This window comes from Artibeus jamaicensis, unplaced genomic scaffold (assembly GCF_021234435.1).
Source record: "Artibeus jamaicensis isolate MK-2021 breed Jamaican fruit bat unplaced genomic scaffold, CSHL_Jam_final contig_478, whole genome shotgun sequence".
In the NCBI taxonomy this organism is placed as follows: domain Eukaryota; kingdom Metazoa; phylum Chordata; class Mammalia; order Chiroptera; family Phyllostomidae; genus Artibeus; species Artibeus jamaicensis.
The window spans coordinates 208358-231473 of record NW_026521855.1 but is presented as its reverse complement, the minus strand read 5'-3'; the positions used below and the strand labels follow the sequence as shown (position 1 = coordinate 231473).

Here is a 23116-nt window from a genome sequence, read left to right as displayed (position 1 = left end):
AAAATGGTCAACAAAATGTTAGCAACCATATTTATTAATACATTAAAAAGATCTCAATCATGATCAAGTAAGATTTATTCCTGGGATGCAAGTTTCATTCAATAGCTGCAAATCAACTAATGAATATACTACCTTAACAAAATAAAGGATAATAATCATGTGATCATATAGATAAATGCAAAAAAGAAGTGTTAATCAAGAGATGAATGGTTAAAAAAGTTGTGGTACTTTTACACAACAGAACATTAGTTGTCCACAGAAAGAATAAAATCTTACCTATAGGGTAGTATGTTCAGTGTAGTAAGTCAGTCAGAGAAAGAGAAATGACATATAATCTCACCTATATGTGTAATTTAAAGAGTAAATAAACAAAATTGAAACACAGATGCACAAGACAGACTTGTTATTAAGTGTCAAGAGAGGTTGGGGGTTGAAAGAGGTAAATGGATGAAAAAGTACAAATGTTTTAACTAAACCCTTTATTAGTTAAAAATAGTTTTGCGGATGTATATTATAACCTGGGAATTACAGTTAAAAATACTGTAGTAACTACTGGGTTGGCCAAATTTTATTTTCCTGTTCAATAGCTCTAGTAGTGCTTAGTTGTCTTTAACTTTATTCCAGACAATTTTAACAAATTGTACTGTGACAGCTGTCATATCAGCATGCATTGATAAGGTATTTTTTAAGATTTTATATCTTTTTAGAGAGAGGAGAAGGGAGAGAAAGAGAGGGGAGAAGAAATCAACCGGCCACCTCTCACATGACCCCAACCAGGGATCTACTCACAATTGAGGCTTGTGCTCTGACTAGGAATTCAGCTGGCGACCTTTCAGTTCCCAGGTTAGCACTCAATCCCCTAAGCCACATAGGCCAGGACTTTGTTTGTTTTATAAGCTCTATTTCCTAAAGATTTTATTTATTTTTAAGAGGGGGGAAGGGAGGGAGCAAGGATGAGTATCAGCATGCATGCAAAACAAACATTAGAGAGAAGGCACAATGGCTTCTGCTTGCCTTGATCCCAGATACCTCAGCCTGTCTTTTTCTCACTACTGGTGCCCCTCAAGCTGCCAACTCCAAAACAGAGCCCAGAGAGAGTGGCTCTGAGTAGATAGCATTTCAAATGAATAAGAGCTCTTCTGCCAGAAGGTGCAACAGTGTTAGATACTGTTTGATTTCATGAACTCTGTTTCAGACTTCAAGAACAAAGAAATTAAAAGAGCAGCACTGAATGAACTGGTTGTCTACATTCCAACTAATCATGGGGTACTCGCTGAATCAGTGTATTCTGATATAGTAAAAAGAATCAATCAGTGCTAATTTCTTCCATATTCTTCATCCAAGTTATAGTCCAGATTTTAATCCAGAACAGGATGAACCCACAAGTGAGGGTTCTTGATCTCACATACAATTGGTTTATGAATTGTTAAGATTTTTGCAGAGCCTTGATTTCCAGCCTAGCACTGCAAAGTGGTACACTGATCGGAAATTTATACAAAAGCTCCCAGATCTTTTTGATAAACAAGATCCCTGGGAATGTGACTTCCTAAAGACTGTTCTGCCTCAAATTTATAGCAAATTTCTTGGATTAAGACCATTCATCAGAAAACAAATTAACATTTCACTCAGATTTACCTATAAAATAAAACATTTCAATGGTATAGCTGAACTCCTGGAAATACTAGGAAGTATTATCAATGGCTATGCATTGCCACTGAAAACAGAACATAAACAATTTCTAATGAAGGTCCTTATTGCTATGCATAGTGCAGGAATAGGTGCAGAAAGACTAGCTTTGTTTTATACTCAAGCTAGTGTACTGTGTGGTCCCGGAGAAAGATACAAGACTAACAGAACTGGTTATCAGAGGATTATTAAAATTTTGACCAAAAACATTATGTCAAAAAAGAGATGATGTTTTTAGAAGATACTGAAGAAATCTTAGATGTCACTTAACCATCACAGTTCAAAAGACTGAAGAGTACTTTTTAAAGCAAATATCCAAGTGTGTACCCAGTTCTCATTTACAGGTTGCAGAAACTGCATTGTTTCTGCATTTTTCTCCTGGAATAATGAATACATACATTCTCCATCTGATTGAGCAGAATGATGATAGAATTCTGCCAATTCTCACTGGCAGCTTGTACAAAATCCCCAAGGAACACTGAAATCTAACCATTAAGGTTTTTAGCAGTAGTCTACAAAGTGCTGAAAACCCTAATGGACCAGAGTGAAATGGAATCTCATTGTGGTTTTCATTTGCATCTCTGTTGAGATTAGTGATGCTAAGCATCCTTTTATGTCTCTGGGACCTCTGTATATTCTCCTTGGAGACATTATCTGTTCAGCTCCTTTATCCATTTCTTAATAGGGTTGTTTGTTCTTTGTGTGATGGAGTCTTGTGAGTTTTTATATATTTTGAAGATCTAACCCTTGTCTGAGGTATCATTTACAAATATATTTTCCCAAATGGTTGGTTCCCTATTTACTTCACTAATGTTTTCTTCAGCCATGCAGCTTTTCACTTTGAGGAGTTCCCATTTGTTCACTCTTTTATGTCCCTTCCTCTATGGATCATATTGGTGTAAATACTGATGTATGGAAAGACCTGAGATTTTCCTGTTTATGTTCTCCTGTAGGACTTTTATGGTGTCGTGACTTACATATTTTTTGTATTCCATCCTAAGTTTATTTTTGTGTATGATCTAAGTAGATAGTTGAGTTACATTTGTTGGGAGACTATTTGTACTCCGTTTTATGTTTTTCCACCCGCTGCTGAAATTTAATTGACCATAAAAATTTGAGTTTATTTTTGGGCTCTTTGTTCTGCTTCATTTTTTGTGTGTCTGTTCCTACCCCAAACCCGTACTATTGTGATGAATTTGGCCTTCTAATAGTTTCATGTGAGGCACTGTGATCCCTCTTACTTTTTCTTTCTCAAAATTGCTGTGGTCATCTGGAGTTGTTTATAGTGGCATATACACTTTTGAAATGTTTCTTGTATACCTATGCAATATGTTATTCATATTTCATCAGGAATGGGTTGAATCTATAAATTGCTTTTGGAACTATGGACATTTTGGTGATGTTAATTTTTCCAGTCCATGAACAGGATATATGCCTCCATTTTTTTGTGTCTTCCTTAATTTCTTTCTTCAGTGTTGTAGAGTTTCTGACTACAGGTCTTTTACCTCATTGGTTAGGTTTTATTCTTAGGTAATATATTTTTCTTGTTGCTACAGCAAATGGGATCTTTTTCCTGATGTGTCTAATAGTTCATTGTTGGTGGACCAAAAAAGCTTCTATTTTTGAATACTGATTTTATATACTTGTTTTGCCAAATGCACTTATCAGATCAGGTAGTTTTTTTCTGGATCCTATAGAATTTTCTAGGTACAAAATCATGTCTTCTCCCAACAATGACAGTTTTAATTCCTTCTATCCTATTTAGACACCTTTTATTTCTTCATGTCTGATCCCTGTGGCTAGGGTGTTCAACACTGTTGAACAGAAGTGTTGAAAGTGGACATCCTTTCCTGGTCTTAGTGGGAAAGCTTTAATTTTTTGACCATTGAGTATGATGTTGGCTGTGTTTTTCTCATATTTGGACTTTATTATAATGATGTATGCTCACACTACACCCTCTTCACTGAGGGTTTTTATCATAAATGGGTACTCAACCTCATGGAATGCTTTTTCTGAATCTACTAATATGATCACAGAATTTTTGTCTTTGCTTTTGTTTATGTGATGTATTAAGTTTATTTATTTGCATATATTGTACCATTCTTGCATCCCTGGGATGAAAACCACTTAATCACAGTGTATATTCTTTTTAACATATTGCTGCATAAAGTCTGACAATATCTTGTTGAGGACCTTAGTGTCTCTGTTCATCAGCAATATTGGCATGAAGTTTTCTTCCTTTCTTGTGTCTTTATCTGGTTTTAAGATTAGAATGATGCTGGCTTCATAAAAAGAGTGTGGGAGTCTTCCATCTTCTTGGGTTTCGGGGGGAATAATCTGTGACAGATAGGGTTTAGGTCTTACTTAAATGTTTTTAAAATTCTCTAGTGAACCACTCAGTCTAGGACTTTTGTACATCAGGAGATTTTTGATTGTAGCTTCAATGTCACCAGCTGTTTCTATCTGTTCAGGCTTCCTGCTTCTTCTACATTCAGTTTTAGAAGACTATATACATTTCTAGAAATTTGTCCATTCCATCCAAGTTTTCAAAAAATTTTGGCATATACTTATTTATAGTAATTTCTTACACTATCGATTTCTGTGACATCAGTGTAATCTCAACTTTTCCCTTCTGATTTTGATTTCTTGGGTCCTCTCTCTTTTTTTCTTGAAAAGTCTGCTTAAAGGCTTGTTGATTTTGTTTTCCTTTTCAAAGAACCACCTTCTGAATTTATCGACCCTAAAATTGTTCTTTTAATCTCCACGTCATTTAATTCTGCTCTGATCTTGGTTATATTCCTCTTTAGCCAAACTCTGCTAGCTTCAAGCTTTTCCCCTGCGGCTTGCTCACTGCTGTCAGCCTTCACAGAACTAAAGAGTGATGGGAGTTTGAGTGGAAGTAGGCTTTGGCTTCAAGCAGTGCTGAGGCTCTTGGATCTTCTCTGCAGACCACTGAAGCCTCCTGTGCAGCAGTAAGTCTTTCACATTCATATCATTTCAGTCTTCGCTGGAGTAGCACTCTTAAATTCTTTCAAACCCTTTCCCTTAGCATTCAGAGCTTGTGTAACTGATTTTGTGCAAAACAACTAGTTTTAGGGCAGTGGTGTGTCCCTTTCAATGTGCCTCCCTCACTGAGCTTGATTTTTCCCAGCTTTTGATTTAAAGGAAGAGATGTGTGACTCTTGCTTTCAGCTGAGGTCACAGAGTCCAGAGTTATGGATAGGTTCAGTGTGGTTGTTTTAGTACTGAAAGGCAGCAGAGCTAGTAAGACTGGAGAACTGTCAATTCACACAGCAGTTGGAACACAGAAACATTTACAGAACTTCCGCCAAGATGGAGGAACAGGTAGATGTTCCGTGCCTTTTCACACAACCAAGTTTAGAGACAACTAAATATTAGCAACAGAAAACACAGCCAGAACACGGAAAACTGAACTTTTCGGAAGTCTGTTAACAACAAATTCTTCAGCCTGCCCGGTAAGGGGCGAAACCAGCAGCTGGTGAAGCGGGGTTGCACAGGAGGACTCGGTCAGACAGACTCAGGCGCACGAAATCCAAACACGCGGAATCCAGGGCAGGGTTGGATCTAGTGCGCGACTGAGTGAGCAACCAGGTGAGCTACTGCGGGGGAGACAGCGGGGAGCGGGGCTGCGTGTTGACTGTGGTCGCGCGTTTGTGCGAAACGCAGGTGGACAGGCGAGGGAGTGGGCGGCTGCATCGGGGGCCGGAGGGTCCCCGCAGCAAGCGGCAGTGGAGGGCACCGCCATTTCCCTGCTCTGACCCCACCTCCACATACAGCGTCATAACCCAGCCACTCTGAGTGGCCCGGCCCAGGTGAACCACCTAAGGCTCTGCTCCTCACCAAGCTGTGAGAAACAGCAGAGGGGTCGCCATTTCCCTGCTCTGACCACGCCGCCACATACATTGTCACAACCCAGCAACCTGGGAGTCCAAGGCCTGCTTCTCACACTTAAAGGGCGGGAACAGACCAAAAATGGCGCAAGAAGATCTCAAAACCCCAGAGCCTATAGATCTAAGCGATGAAGAAATAGCAAAACTCTCAGACACACAGTTTAAAACACTGGTGATCAGGATCCTCACAGAACTGGTTGATTATAGCCACAAATTAGACAAATATATGAAGGCGAAACTAATTGAAATGAATGGAATTGCACAGGAAACCAATAGCAATGAAAAAGAAACTGGGACTCAAATCAATGGAGTGGACCAGAAGAAAGCAAATAATGGCCAAACAGAAAAGAGTCAAGAAGCAAGAATTCAAAGAAATGAGGAGAGTCTTAGGAACATCCAGGACATCTTTAAATGCTCCAACATCCCAATTATAGGGGTACCAGAAGGGGGAAAGGCACAGCCACCAGTGGAAAACATATTTGAACAAATAATGAAGGAGAACTTCCCCAATCTGGCAAAGGAAATAAACTTCCAGGAAATCCAGGAAGCTCAGAGAGTCCCAAAGAAGTTGGACCCAAGAAGGAACACACCAAGGCACATCATAATTACATTAGCCAAAATTAAAATGAAGGAGAGAATCCTAGAAGCAGCAAGAGCTAAGGGGACAATCACCTACAAAGGAGTCCTCATCAGACTGTCAGTGGATTTCTCAAAAGATACCTTACAGGCAAGAAGGGGCTGGAAAGAGGTATTCCAAGTCATGAAATCCAAAGACCTACAACCAAGATTGCTCTATCCAGCAAAACTTTCATTTAGAATGGAAGGGCAGATAAAGTGCTTCTCAGATAAGATCAAGTTCAAGGAGTTCATCATCACCAAGCCCTTATATGAAATGTTAAAGGGACTTATCTAAGAAAAAGAAGATAAAAAAGATGAACAGTGAAAGGACAGCAAACTCACAGTTAGTAACAACCACACCTAAAACAAAAGCAAACTAAGAGGACAGCTAGATCAGGAGTGAACCATAGAAATGAAGATCACCTGTAGGGTTAGCAACAGGCGAGTGGGAGAAGGAGAAGGGGGGAGAAGGTACAGAAAATAAGTAGCACAGATGGTAGGTAGAAAAAAGATAGGAGGGAGGGCAAGAATAGTATGGGAAATATAGAATCTAAAGAACTTGAGACACATGTTCATGAACTAAAGGGGGGGAATGGTGGGGGAGGGGGTGTGCAGGATGGAGGGGAATGAAGGGGGAAATAGAACAAATGTAATGGCATAATCAATAAAATAAAAATATATTTTAAAAAAAGAAAAAAAAGAGGGAGGGCCAAAGTAGACACAGGAAGAAATGAGAGGAGAGAGATTACAACTGACACCACAGAAATAAAAAGGATTATAAGGTATTAGTATAAAGAACTACATACCAAGTAATTTGAAAACCTTGATGAAATGGACAAATTTATGAAAAAATATAATCTCCCAAAATGAAATGAGAAGGAAGCAGAAAGTTTGAACGGAGCAGTAACAACTGATGAAATTAAAGCAGTAATAAAAAAACTCCTGACACACCAAAGCCCTGGACCAGATGGTTTCACAGGAGAATTCTACAAAGCATTTAAGGAAGAGCTAACTCCCATTCTTCACAGACTACTCCAACAAACCCAAAATGATGGAAGACTCCCAAACAATTTTTATGAAGCCAGCATCACTGTAATTCCAAAACCAGATAAAGACACAACAAAGAAAGAAAATTTCAAGACTTCCGCCAAGATGGAGGTTTAGGTGGATGTGCCGTGCCTCCTCACACAACCAAGTTTAGGGACAACTAAATATTAGCATCAGAAAACACAACCAGAACACGGAAAACTGAACTTTTCTGAAGTCCGCTAACAACAAATTCTTCAGCCCGACCGGTAAGGGGCGAAACCGGCGTCTGGTGAGGAGCTGCAAGGGAAGGCTCGGTCGGACACGGGCGCGGAATCCAGACGCACGGGTTCCAAACCCAGGATTGGACCTAGTGAGCGACCGAGCAACCCACCGGGTGAGCGACTGCAGAGGAGACAGTGGGGAGGCCGTGCAGCGAGTTGACTTCGGTTGCCTAATTGCGCGCGAGCGAGGGAGTGGGCGGTTGGACCGGCCGTAGCAGCGATAGAGGGTGCCGCCATTTCCCCGCTCTGACCACGCCCCCACATACAGCGTCACAACCCAGCGACCTGGGAGTCCAAGGCGCAGTTTCTCACATTTAAAGGGCCAGAACAGACCAAAAATGTCGCAGGGAGACCTCAAAGCCCCAGAGATAAATCTAAGCGATGAAGAAATAGCAAAACTCTCAGACGCACAGTTTAAAACACTGGTCATCAGCTTCCTAACAGATCTGGTTGATTATAGCCACAAATTAGAGAAACATATGAAGGCTAAATTAAGGGAAATGAATGGAATTCCACAGGAAACCCATAGAGATGAAAAGGAAACTGGGACTCAAATCAATGGAGTGGACCAGAAGAAACCAAATAATGGCCAAACAGAAAAGAGTCAAGGAGCAAGAATTCAAAGAAATGAGGAGAGTCTTAGGAACCTCCAGGACATCTTTAAACGTTCCAATATCCGAATTATAGGGGTACCAGAAGGGGGAAAGACACAACCACCAGTGGAAAAACTATTTGAACAAATAATAAAAGAAAATTTCCCCAATCTGGCAAAGGAAATAGACTTCCAAGAAATCCAAGAAGCCCAGAGAGTACCAAAAAAGTTGGACTCAAGAAGAAACACACCAAGGCACATCATAATTACATTAGCCAAAATTAAAATGAAGGAGAGAATCCTAGAAGCAGCAAGAGCTAAGGGGACAATCACCTACAAAGGAGTCCCCATCAGACTGTCAGCAGATTTCTCAAAAGAGACCTTACAGGCAAGAAGGGACTGGAAAGAAATATTCCAAATCATGAAATCCAAAGACCTACATCCAAGATTGCTCTATCCAGCAAAACTTTCATTTAGAATGGAAGGACAGATAAGGTGCTTCTCAGATAAGATCAAATTCAAGGAGTTCATCATCACCAAGCCCTTATTATATGAAATGTTAAAGGGACTTATCTAAGGAAAAGAAGTTAAAGAAACATGAACAGTGAAAGAACAACAAGCTCACAGTTATTAACAACCACACCTAAAACAAAAGCAAACTAAAAGAACAGCTAGATCAGGAGTGGAAATATAGAAATGAAGATCATGGGGAGGGTTAGCAACAGGGGAGTGGGAGGAGGAGATGAGGGGAGAAGGTACAGAAAATAAGTAGCATAGACAGTAGATAGAAAATAGATGGGGGGGCAAGAATAGCATGGGAAATATAGAACCTAAAGGACTTGAGACACATGGACATAAACTAAAGGGGGGTAATGGTGGGGTTGGGGGGCAGGGTGGAGGGGAATGAAGGGGGGAATAGAACAACTGTAACAGCATAATCAATTTAAAAAAATAAATTAATTTAAAAAAAAATAAAAAATAAAATGGGAGCCCTGGCTGGCATAGCTCAGTGGATTGAGCGCGGGCCTGCGAACCAGAGTATCGCGGTTTGATTCCCAGTCAGGGCACATGCCTGGGTTGCAGGCCAGTTCCCAGCAGGGAACTCACGAGAGGCAACCACACATTGATGTTTCTCTCCCACTCTTTCTCCTTCCCTTCCCCTCTCTCTAAAAGTAAATAAATAAAATATTAAAAAAAAAAAATAAAATGGGATAATACCTTCAAAAAAAAAAAAAAAAGAAAGAAAGAAAATTTCAGGTAAATGTTTCTGATGAACATAAAGCCCTCAACAAAATATTGGCAAACCACATCCAACAATACATAAAAGGATCATACACCATGATTAAGTGGAATTCATCCCAGGGATGTAAGGATGGAATAATATTCACAAATCAATAAACATAAAAGCAAAGACAAAAGTTACATGATCATACCAATAGATGTGAGAAAAGTGTTTGATAAGGTACAGCAGCCATTTATGATAAAAACATTTAGAAAAGTGGGAATAGAGGGAGCATTCCTCCACATAATAAAGAGAGAGACCTACATATATGAGAGACCTACAGCCAATGTTATACTCAATGGGCAGAAACTAAAAGCTTTCCCACTAAGATCAACAACGAGAGAAGGAAGTCCACTTTCACCATGTCTATTCAACATAGTACTGGAAGGCCTAGCCATAAAAATCAGACAAGAAAAGTATATGAAAGGCAACCAAATTGGAAAGGAGAAAACAAAAATGTCATTATTTGCAGATAACATGACAGTGTACATAGAAAATTCTATAGACTCCACTAGAAAAACTACTCACTCACCCTAATAAATGAATTTGGCAAAACAGGGGATACAAAATCAATATTCAGAAATCAAAGGCATTTTGTACACTAACAATGAAATATCAGAAACAGAAATGAGGAAATAAATCCCATTTGATATAGCAACAAGAAAAATAGGAGTATTTAGGAGTATTTTACTCCTAAAATACCTAGGAGTAAACCTAACCAAAAGAGGTCAAGACCTGTACTCAGAAAACTGCACAAGATTGAAGAAAAAAATTAACTAGATACAAACAAATGGAAACATATATGATATTCATGGATTGGAAGAGCTCACATTATCAAAATGTCCATACTACCGAAAGCGATTTACAGATTCAATGATATACCTATTAAACTACCAGTGCTGTATTTCACAGACATAGAACAGACACTTCAGAAATTTATATGGAACCATAAATGACCCCGAATAGCTGCAGCAATTTTGAGAAAGAAGAATGAAGTAGGAGGGATCACAATACCAGACACCAAGCTGTATTACAAGGCTGCTGTAATCAAAACAGCCTGGTATTGGCATTAAGTACCAGATACAGACACATGGACCGGTGGAAGAGAATACAGAACCCAGAAACAATCCCAAGTCTCTATGGTCAATTAATACTTGCCAAAGGGGGAAGAAGCATAAAATGGAGTCAAAATAGCCTCTTCAACAAATGGTGCTGGGAAAACTGGACAGCTACATGGAAAAAAATGGAACAAAACTTGATCACCACCTTACACCATACACAAAAATAAATTCTAAATGGATAAAGATTTAAATAAAAGTTGTGATACCATAAAAGTCCATCAGGAGAACACAGGCAGGGAAATCTCAGATATTCCACACAGTAATATCTTCACTGACATGTCCCCTAGAGCAAGGGACATAAAGGAAAGAATAAAAAAATGGGATGTAATCAAAAAGCTTCTGCATTGCTAAAAAATAAACCAGCATTCAAGTGAAAATAGAACCAACCATATTTGCTAATGATACCTCAAACAAGGATTTGATCTCCAAAGTATATACAGAACTCACATGACTCCACTCTAAGAAGACAAGCAACCCAATTAAAACAAGCAACCCAGTCTAAGAAGACAAGCAACCCAGTTAAAACATGGGCAAAGGATATGAACAGATACCTCTCCAAGGAGGACATATAAAGGGCCCAAAGACATATGAAAAGATGCTCAGTATCACTAGCCATCAGAAAGATGAAAATTAAAACCACTATGAGATATCACTTCACACTGGTCAGAATGGCCATCATAAACAAAGCAACAAACAACAAATGTTAGAGAGGTTGTGGAGGAAAGGGAACCCTAGTGCACTGTTGGTGCAATTCCAGACTGGTGCAACCATTGGAAAACAGTATGGAATTTTAGTAAACTAAAAATGGAACTTCCTTTTGTTTTGCCAATTCCACTGCTGGGATTATAACCTAAGAACCGAGAAACGCAATTGAAAGGAATCTATGCACCCCAATGTTCAGAGCAACACAATTTCAATAGCCAAGTGCTGAAAGCAATGTAAGTGCCCATCAGGAAAGAGATGGATCAAAAAATTATGGTACATATACGCAACAGAATTCTATGCAGCAGAAAGAAAAAAGGAGCTCCAACGCTTTGCAACAGCATGGGTGGAACTACTGAGCATGATGCTGAGTGAAATAAGCCAGGCAGTGAAAGACAAATACCATATAATCTCACCTTTAAGTGGAACCCAAGGAACAAAATAAATAAGCAAGTGAAATATAACCAAAGACATTGAAATTAAGAACAGAGAGTAACCAGAGTGAAGAGGGGTGGGGATTGTGAGGGAAAATAATGAAGAGTTTACAGGAACAACTACAAAGGCCACATGGACGAAATCTGGGGTGGTGGGGGGAGGGGGGAGGAAACTCCAGAGAGAGGTGGGATGGCTGGAGGGGACAGGTTAGGGGAAAAGGCAGAAAACTGTATTGGAACAAAAACAAAATTCAAAAGCATGTCATAAAAATAAAAAAATAAAAAGAAGAATGATAAAAACCTTATTTTTCATCACTTATTCCTGTTCTTGGAATATCTGAAAGCAAGATTCAAATTCATGATCAATACTGTTAATATTTTACATGACAGACTTCACATTTCTTGTTGGGTGTATCTGCTGCCAATGAACTCCATTAGTCTTTGATCAGTAATATATTCTCCTGTATTTTATCAATTAAATTTTTATCTTACAACAATTTTTCCTCAATTCTAGAAAAATATAAACATATTAATTAAAATACAGCTATAAAATTACCCCTGGTTTTGATATCACATTAGAATGGTATACTTATGACAACAAATGAACCAATATGAATACATGATAATAGTTACTGAAGTTCATACTCTATCCAATGTCCCTATTTTTCTTTCTTTTTTTTTTTTAAAGATTTATTTATTTATTTATCTTTAGAGGGGAAGGAAAGGAGAGAGGGAGAGAAACATCAATGTATGGTTGCCTTTTGTGTGTCCCCTGCTGGGAACTGGCCTGCAGGGAACTGGTGTGCAACCCAGGCATGTGCCCTGACTGGGAATCGAACCGCGACTGTCTGGTTCGCAGGCTCGCGCTCAATCCACTGAGCTACACCAGCCAGGGCTTCTTTTTCTTTTTAGTGTTCCAAGACATCACATTATTTTAAGTTGGGCAAAAAAGTTAGTGTTCTGTAAGATTGCTCTGGTAGTGGTAAGTTACCTCTAAGTTCATTCCAGACATATCATATCAGCATGCATTTAAGAAAAAAATCATAATTAGTGCAGTTTATATAGCCATTTTAATAATGAAGACTGAAAAAATAAGCAATAATGTTAACATGGTATGGTTTATTATTTTAAGAATGATAAAACTGCACCTGATACACACAAAAAAGTTTTGTGGAGGGTATGGAGAAGGTGCTGTGACTGACTGAATGTGTCAAAAGTGGTTTTGAAGTTTCTTGCTGGAGATTTCTCAGTGGATGACGCGCCACATTGAGGCGGACCAGATGAATTTGATAGCAACTAAATCAAGACATCAATTGAGACATGGTAGCAATCAACATGCTATCATGATTTACTGTCAGACAGTCAACATACTCACAATATCCCAATCAATAATCTTACTGGTGAAAATGAAAATCGTAAGTTTTAATTTATGGAATAAAACATACAGAGTTTCTGGCCATGGCAATACTTACCTCTCCTACTTCTGGACAATGAGAGTTTTAAATATATTCCTATTTGTGATTAACTTAATAAAAGTTTTCTTAGTTTCAGATACTTTAAAAAGTATTTCTCATTTAGGTTTGTGTGTATTTTTCTTATGGTTACATGAAAGAAATTAGTTTTAAGAGAGACCTCTGAAGTACATTACTTTTCTCATCAGTTTATATCAAGAAAAACTACTACAGAAAGGATTAATTTGTTGACCTATCACACAGAGTGTGACAGGTTATTTCCACTAAAAAGTTTTACCCGCTCCTAACTTTCTAACATAACTTTTTAAGATACACACCTCTATTTTCTAAAACCTAAGTAGTCTGCCCTTTAAAAATGACAACACTTACTTTAAACTCCACTGTGCATGAAAACTGAACACCACTACTGTAGGTAGTTTCTCTTACTTGACTTTTTATGCTTGATTTATTGAAGACCTAAACAAGATCCAGACACTCAATCTGGTCATGTCTCATTTAAACTGCCTTTTCATAAGATACCTTTCCTTTTCCACCATCAACTTTGTTTTTAAAGTATATTTTATTGCTCATGCTATTACAGTTGTCCCAATGTTTTTCTCCCCTATCTTCCTCTCAGCCCTGAATGGCTATCCTTCTGCATGCCCCCACTTTAGGTCATGTCCATGCACTTTGGTTATCTGGCTATTCTTGTTTTTAAGTTGGTTCTCATCCTTTTGGTTGTGCAAGGAATCAAAGCATTTCTATGCCCACTACCACTTTAACTGAATTTCTACCCCAATCTTAAAAATACACTTTTAGAAATGCTCTACACAAGCTACATTTTTATCCTGCAAGGTTTTATCCTGGTTTATTACAGTAAACCAGTTAGAAGAAACTATTAGGGATGATTTCTGGTTCACTTTTTTGCAAGAAATAATTGTAAATGATGGTATGTCTTTTGATTACCAAGTAATGTCATTATTATATTATCCTCACATGATATATTCACTCCATGATTATCATTCTTCGATCTTAGGGTTGCACATTACTACTTCATTCCCATTATGATTTATTAACTGGAATATTTATATGTAGAAAATCTGCTCTTGAAAGCTATTTGAATTGCTCCGATGTGTAGTTTATTAAAGACAAGCAGAGCAAATATTTGTTACTGTTGAACACTTATTATTTATGAGATGATTTTAAAACCATGTAAAGGTGACCAGTATTATAACTGCAATCATAAACTCATGAAATGCAATGTACTCAATGGATTTAAAAATATTTGCAATTATTGTGGGTTTTTTCAGATTTCATTTATTTTTAGAGATAGTGTTAGGGAACAAGGAAATGAGGGAGAGAAATATTGATGTGGAAGACAGACATCAATTGGTTGTCTGTTATACACACACTTACTACAGACAAAATCCTCATTCCATACAAGTGACCAAACCAGGAATGTATCCCAGCAACCTTCAATTTTTCACATGACAGACATTGTCCCTTCCCAGAAAAGCAATTAATTTCAGGTCTATTTTATTATCTGCATAATATTCATTACATTGCATGATTACTGTATCTTTCGTTGTTGTCAGACTTCCATATAGTTCAATTTTCTGTGGTTTGTCTGTGTTTTGTTGCTAAAACTTTGTTGTCTTTAAACTTGGTTGTGCGAGAAGGCAGTGTGTCCACCTACGCCTCCATCTTGGCGGAAGTCATGATTACTGTATCTTCTCATACAAGAAAAAACATGTCTATTTTTTCTAATGGCCTAGAACTGGTTATTAAATCAGGAATAACAGATAAGTGGAAACTCTAAAATTAGAATTAAAAATAGCAAAATTTATCTCATTTAAAAATGAAAACTACCTATACAATCTAACCAGAAATTTAATCAAATATACTGCAACTTCTTCATGGTTGTAATTACTAAGTAAGGAGAGAATGAGAGCCAACAAAAGACAGCCTGACAAAGTATTTGCCTTTCCCTTCATGACACTAAGAGAGCATACTTGGCACCGACGAGAGGAAGCCATTGTTCTAAACATGCACAGGACTAGAGAGGGGGGGACTGACTCATGCACAAGCCTTCTACTTCCTTCTAGTCTGGTGAAGACCTTTCAGTGTAGCCTGAAAAAAGATAGAGTTGGGGGCCAGATTCTTGAAACCCTTAGAAGTTGGAGCACCTGGCTGGCCCATAGGGTTGGTTTACTTAAAGTGAACTAAGGGAGAGATACTTCCTGGCTGCCCTGACAAGGGATTTGTGAGTGCTGTGTGGATGGCTGACCTTATAAGTCAAATGCAAATGGTGGCTGGAAAAGGAGGGAGAGCTTGATCCCAAGTAGTGTCAGGAGAGAAAATGAGGTCCTTGGAGTACAACTCAGCAGCCTCCTGCAATCCCCAAAGACAAAGGATGGTATTTTGAATGGGAAGAACGATTCTCAGGGAGTAGCCTTGGACTAGCTTGATCTTGAACCCTGCCTTCCAGGATTTGCCTATATGGGTACTGGTAGGCAGCTGAACCTCACTTTTACTGGGTAATAATACATCTACTTTGAGAAAGGGTAAATTATAATAGAATCACACCAGTCCTTAATAACATGAGAAGGTGAACTTCATACCATGTTATTTCTCCACAAGATTACGGTAATCTTTTCCCAGTCTAGAAATTTGTGTGGAGAGTTAAAAAGGAAAACTAAGCAAGCCCAAAAGCTGAAATAATCAACGCATGCTTTCATACAGGTAGTCTGGCATTCAGTAAGTAATTCAAAGTAAATTGAAAACACTTAAGTGAACATTAAGAAGAAAATGTACATGAAAACGAAAGATTCAGATATTGGAATCATCAAACATTAACCTTCAAAATATAACTGATTAATATGCTAGAAAAAGTAAACAATAATTTTAGCACACAATTGGAAACCATGTAAGAATCCATGCAGAATTTAAGGAAAAAATGAGATAAAAGAACTCCAAGTGGTTTAATTTCAGGTGAGATAGAGAAAAAGATCCAAATGAAGAATAACTGAGAAAAAATAAGCATAAATGTACAGGTAAAGTGGAAAATACATAGAAACAAAAACAGACCGTGAAAACCTGTAACACTAATACAGAGAAGACAAAAGAAAAAAGACAACTCAGCAAAACCAAACTTAAAAAGAAATAATCTCCATACTACATAAAAGAACAAGATAGATTCAAGAAATGACAAATACAAACTAGAAATCATAAAGAACTAAATCATCACAAGCAAAACTTTAGGAAGCAAAATACAAAGAGAAATTCTTAACTAATTAGCAAAGATAAAACAAAATAATCAAAATCCAATAGCATTACTAGGATTAATGATGACATTAAATTTCTCATCAAGAAATAAATATCTGAATAAAATTTTAAACTAAAAATAAAATATAACTATATCTATTAAAAACATTCATCAAAAGGATGGTACAGACTGTCACACACAAAATTATGTTTAATTCTATTAACATACTTCCCTTAAAACTAGTTTTACTAGACAATAATTTTAAAATAAAAACAAAGGGATATAGAAAACACCTACAACAAACAATTCTACACATTAGCACAGGGTATTCAAGAACAATGAAAAAATGTTCTTTCTAATAAGATCACAAATTAGACTATCTAGAAAGACTGATGCAATGTAAGAATACCCAGTAGATTAAAATAAGAGTAAACATCACATGTAAGCTGGAACTCAGTAACAGAAACATTAAAAATTCTTATATCATTATTGGCACATTACAGAAACCATAGCCCAAAGAAATTAAATCAATTAAAATTAGAGAATATTTTGAAGTAACATACATCAAAACTATACAATGTATCAAACTGTATTTACTTTAAAATTACTTGACTGGATGACCTAAGTATATATGTAAAAATTAGCAATAATAACAGTAAATAAATTAAATCTAAATAAAGTAATATGAAAAAAAAACAGAAAGTAATAAAATACCAACCATAAAGTAGGTGTATTTCTAAAATGACACTACATTTTATAAACTCTAGCAAGACAATTATGAGTATGTAAAACAATGAATAACAGATTTTTGTTATTCAACATCACAGATTCTGCAAATATTGGAGAATATAAATAAATGTATACTAACAATGTTCAGATAAAATAAAAAAATTTTTTCCTTAAAACAGAATTCAAAAAAATAAGGTTTCAAAATTGCCCAAACCTAAAGTATATAGTGATATACTTTGGTGTTAAATTCCTTTACTTTAAATTCCTATACTTTAAAGTATAAATGATATACTTCATTTAAATTTTCTGAAAAATGAGCCATGTCAGCTATGACTCAGTGGATTGAGAGCTGGCCTGCTAACCAAAGGGTGGCTGGTTCCATTCCCTATGGGTTGCAGGGCAGGTCTCCAGTGGACAGCACACACTGGTGTTTCTCCCTCCCATTCCCCTCTAAAAATGAATAAATAGAATCTTTTAGAAATTGATAAAGTCACCCAAAACAAATTTTCATTTGTGAGAAAATCCAGTATGAAATGGCTCACCCACTACAATTTTCTAGCACTAACAAAGAAATACAATAGGCCTTGGCCAGTTCACTCAGTTGGTTAGAACATTGTTCTGATATCCCAAGGCTCACTGGTTCAATCTTTGGTCACGTCACTTACAGAATCAACCAATAAATATATATAAATAAGTGGAACAATAAATCAACGTTCCTTTCTTTATCCTTCTCTCAAAACTGTCTCCCTCACACCCTTTTCTCTCTAAAATCAGGAAATAAAAAAATTTTAAAGAAATATCATAATGTTTAACACAAACTCTTCCAGTACAGAAAATAAAGTGCTATTCCAAAACAACTTCTGTGAAACAAATATGATTCCAAAGTTTCCACAAGAAATCACAAAGAGTAAAAGCCAATCTCTTTCACAAACACAAATAGTAATCAGCCAGTAGTTGACAGCCATCCCTTGATCTATATGAAGATTGGTCCCAGGACTTCCATGGATACCAAAATCCATCAATGTTCAAGTTCCCTATATAAAATGGTACGGTATTTGCATATAACCTGCACATACTATCCTACATACTTGAAAGCATATATAGATTTTTTATTACAACTACAATATAAATGCTATGAAAATAGCTGCCATATTGTATTGGTTAGCATATAACCACAAGAAAAAAGTTTTCACATATGCAGCACAGGCAAAAAAATATTAGGCCAGCCAGTAGTACTCATCAGCAAGAACGTAACACTTTTCAGAATGTCAATAATCTCAAATTGGTTATTTTGAAAAAAACAGTGTAACTCAAGAGAAGAATGGGTTATTCAAGAGAAGAAAAAAGAAAATCATATGTTAATCTAAAAAGCTTCAGAAACTATCTGAACAAGAATCAGTAATTATTAAAGTTAAATAATAATTCTATTACAGAAAAATGTTATGTGACAAAAAGATAATACTAAGGATATGAGAAAATAAAATGTAAATAAGAACTTTCATTTTATCAGGTAAAATGAGAAAAACCCAAAAATATATATCCATAGAGAACTATTTTTCTAATGTCTTAAGATTAGTTTACAAGACCATTAACAACTATAAATCAAATTTTTCAGACAGGAGAATTGTCTTGGATTAGTGAGAAAAGGTTATCCACTGACATTAAGGATTTATAAGTGACCCTAGTTGGTGTAGCTCAGTGGATTGACTACCAGCCTGGGAGTCAAAGGATCACCAGTTAAATTCTTGGTCAGGATACATGCCTGGGCTGTGGGCCAGGTCCCTAGTTCGGGGTACAACTACACTGGTGTTTCTCTCCTCTCTTCCCTTCTTTCTAAAAATAATACATAAATAAAATCTTTAAAATAAAGAATTCTTTATTTTATTTTAATATAGGAAAATATACCACCCACATTTCTCTTTTTGAGAAAAACATACTTAGTTCATAATTCATGCTCCATTCTATTATATTAACTATACAATTTAATAATAGACATACTTCAATTGCTAAAGATTCAAATGTGAAAAGTCTGTAACTTAATCTTTACTAAGGTGTAAAATTCATACATTTCCTTCACTGAAGAATACAGTAAAATTAAGATACTTTTAACACTCTGAATTACACAATGGTCATAGCAGACTGAATGTACTTAAACTCATGTTTCCAAAATCAAAGAACTAAGAAAGAAATTTTATAAATAAAAAGGATTAAGAAATTTTATAAATAACTACTGAGATAATTCTGTATATGGGCACAAGTAGAAATCTAGTTTCTTTCTTTTGCATGTGACTTTTCAATTTTCCTACTACTGTTATTAAGTAGGCTTTCTTTCATCCATTTTGTGTTTTTAGGTCTTTTGTCAAAAATTATTTGCTCACACATACAATGTGGGTTTATTTCTGGGATCTTGATCCTATTCCACTGGCTTGTGGCTGTTTGTTTTTATATTTTTCCTTGCCAATACCAAAATATTTTATTACTGTTGTTTTGCAGCACAATTTGAAGTCAGGGAGTGTAATATAACTTAGTTTCATTCTTTTTTCCCCCCTTAGGATTGCTCTGGTCTTTTTGTGGTTCCAAACAAATCTGATGATTATTTCTTTAAAAAATGTCTTTGGGATTTTAATGGGGGATTGCATTAAATATGTACAATGCTTTGGGTAATAAGGATATATAAAGGCTCATATGTAATACCTGAAATAATAAGTTAAACAGAAGAAAACATAGGCAGTAAACTTATGTTCTTAGGATTTTATAGATTTGACCCAAAGCAAAGGAAGTAAAAGCAAAAAATAAATGAATGGAACTATATAAAAATAAAAAGCTTCATTCAGTGGAGCAAAAGAAACCAACAACAAAAGAAAAAGAAAACAGGCCAAACAGAAGAAGATTTTAGCAAATGACCACTCCAGCAAGAGGTTACTACTCAAAAAAAACTTATACAACTGAACACCAAATAAACAATCCAATTTAAAAATAGGCATAATGTCTGATCAGACATCCAGGAGAACACAAAACTGGCCAACGAATATACCAAAAAATGCTTAGCTTCACTAGCTATAAGGGAAATGTAAGTCAAAACAATAAGTCAAAACAATAATGAGATGCCCTCTCACACCTAAGAGGATGGCTATTATCAACACGACTGCATCAAGTACTAGAGAGGTTGCAGAGAAAAAGGAAATCTCATTCACTGCTGGTAGGAATGCAGAATGGTACAACTACTATAAAAATAGTATGGAAATTCCTCAAAAAAATTAAGAGTAGTTAACATATGACCTGACAATGTCTCTTCTAGGGAATCTGCCACAATAATTTCAAAACATTTGCAAAGAATCATAGCAGCAGAAAGATACATCGCAGCATTATTCACGGTGGCCAAGACATGGAGACAACCAGTGTCCTTTGAAAGAGGATTGGATAAAGGAGATGTGGGGCATATACACAGTGGAATACTGCTCAGCCATAAGAAAAGATGAAATACTGCCATTTGTGACAATATGGATAGACCTTGAGAATACTATGCTAAGTGAAATTAAGTTGGACAGAAAAAATCAAGAGCCTTACGATTTTATTTACACTGAGATATAAAACTGAATGGAACAACCAAACAAACAAGATCTAGAAACAAACCAAGACTGATAAATGTGAGCATCAGTTATGTGCGTTACCAGTGGAAAAGAAAAATGGTGGGCAGTGATGAGTTGAGGAGGTCCAGTGACCTCCTTTGAGTGATAAACACACAATAAAATATATAGATGATATATCACAAAATTGCATACTTGTAACCTACATAATTTTGTTAGCTAATGTCACACTGATAAATTTAGTAATAATAAAATTTTTAGAATGACTACTAAGAAAACATTACAAAATATTCAAATGAAAAATAAGAATTTTTATCTATATAATCACAATACATAAAAAAGATTGTATACTATGAGATACAATCTCAACATGTATCTCATAATATAGAAAGAATCCCCAATTACCAGGATTTCCTACCTGGACAGAATATCCACTCTAATTCAGTAAATATGGGAATTTACGGTGTACAAGTGAGATAGGAGGTGGTACAAGGACAGGAGCTGCAAATCTGATATTAGTATTTTTAAAGCTCCCCCTGATGTCTACTCCATTAACTGGGTTTGGCAACCAGGCACTTCAATGATCTCTTCAATGATCTTCTATATCCTTTGTAATATAAACAATAAAAGATACAAGCACCTTTTCTCTTTAGAGTATAATTTTTCACGACATCTAACCCACACCATTGGTGTATACTTGGACTACAATTACATTGTGGATGAACTCTATACCTAATTGTCTTCAGTCTCCTATAAACTTTCTGAATTCTAACCACAGACTCTAAATTTGTATGCTACTAGTTTTCAATTTAGCAACCCAACAAAATCTTAGAGTCACTATTCTAAAATTAAACTAAAAGTTTCTAAAACCTATTTTGAATTAATGATATCAATGAATGATTACACCATGTTAACACAAAGGTGTTTTAAAGATATTTCATTAGAGAAAAACAGAAGTAATTATTCAAAGACGATGTCTTATAACATACATCCATAAATATTTTGAATAGATAGCTAGATATTAAAATCATAATGGTAAAAAGCTTAAATATAGTCATTTCACAATCTGTAGATGACCTAATATTATAAGCCTATTAAATAACAAGCAGACTGTTTGGGAAATTGATTAAATCACAGTGAGTTCAAATAATTACAAAAAAAACTCACTGAAAATTAACCTCAATTCCCTTACTGCTCTTAAAATTTCATCGCTAAGCAAAATTTCAAATGTATTCCATGAGAAATGCAGCAGTATATACCCACATCTCCATTAAATTCACTAATATTTCTCCCAAAGCACGAATGAGGATTCTGTTATTTTTCTTCATATTTAAGTAATGCAAGTGAAACACTTACCTGAGTTTCATACAAGTGGGCAATATGAAACTGAACTAAAAAGAACAAAGAAAAGTAATCAGTTACAATACAGCCAGGCTTAAGTTAATAAACAAAAAAGAGAGACAGAAAATAAAAATACACAACATTAAAAATGCTAAAACTAGATCACTATTTACAAGTGTAATTATTGGTTTTAATTAAACAATATACAAAAGTAAATCAATTACAGATAAGTATGTTCAGGAAAGCAGTTATTATTAAATAAAAAATTTTAATATTTAACACAAATAATATTTACTTACATAAAAAGCATTAAGAGTAATCAGTAAGTTTACAAAGTTCAAATCTACAATATTAAGAGTAACCTTCTAAATGTATATATCTTCAAATATGATTCAGTACTGCCATCTTAAAAATACAGTAAAGTTACAGTTGAATAAACACTTCTGAAGTTATAATTTTTCTTTACGGTAAATTCCATATACTGTATTTTGTTGTGTATAGTATTCAACTTTTTTGCCCAAATTTTTGAGGGAAAAATATGATTTGTGCACTACACACTGCAAAATACTGTAAATAACATTTTTAAAGAAGTTATACACCAGGAAAATTCTAGTAAAGTACTTTTCACTAATATTTTAGTTTACTGAACATTTTTAGTAAATAATTTTACTAAATTCTTTTCCTCCATCTCAGGTAACTTTTTTTAAACGATTTTATTTATTTATCTTTAGAGGGGAAGGAAAGGAGAGAGGGAGAGAAATATCAATGTATGGTTGCCTCTCATATGTTCCCTGCTGGGAACTGGCCTGCAACCCAGGCATGTGTCCTGACTGGGAATTGAACCGCGATCGTGCGGTTCGCAGGCCCAACTCAATCCACTGAGGTACACCAGCCAGGGCAGAATTAGGTAACTTTTAAAGAATAAAATTGTCAAACCACCTGAAAAGCAAGGTTATAATATATCTGAGAACTCATATAAAGGCAATACATCCTCTTTAATAAATAAATTCTTCCTGATGCTCATTCTCAATTACCGGAATGCATGAATAACAAAGACCATAAAAATAATCAACAAAACCAAACCACA

General features: G+C 35.9%; 1 protein-coding gene and 1 pseudogene across 14 annotated transcripts in view; one reads left to right on the top strand and one right to left on the bottom strand.

Moving 5' to 3' along the window:
- The window catches only part of LOC128627868 (lysine-specific demethylase 6A-like), a 235619-nt gene that overhangs the window by 114181 nt on the left and 98322 nt on the right, over positions 1-23116 (bottom strand). For 13 of the 14 annotated variants that reach the window (XM_053668197.1, XM_053668198.1, XM_053668184.1 and 10 more), the window contains one exon: positions 22045-22079. In XM_053668197.1, the coding sequence (XP_053524172.1) occupies positions 22045-22079 (35 nt within the window). Of the gene's footprint in view, positions 1-11957; positions 11994-15394; positions 15534-22044; positions 22080-23116 lie in introns of those variants that run through there. The other variant, XM_053668195.1, reaches the window with a different exon arrangement.
- On the top strand, positions 60-2168 carry LOC128627869 (serine/threonine-protein phosphatase 2A 56 kDa regulatory subunit alpha isoform-like; annotated as a pseudogene).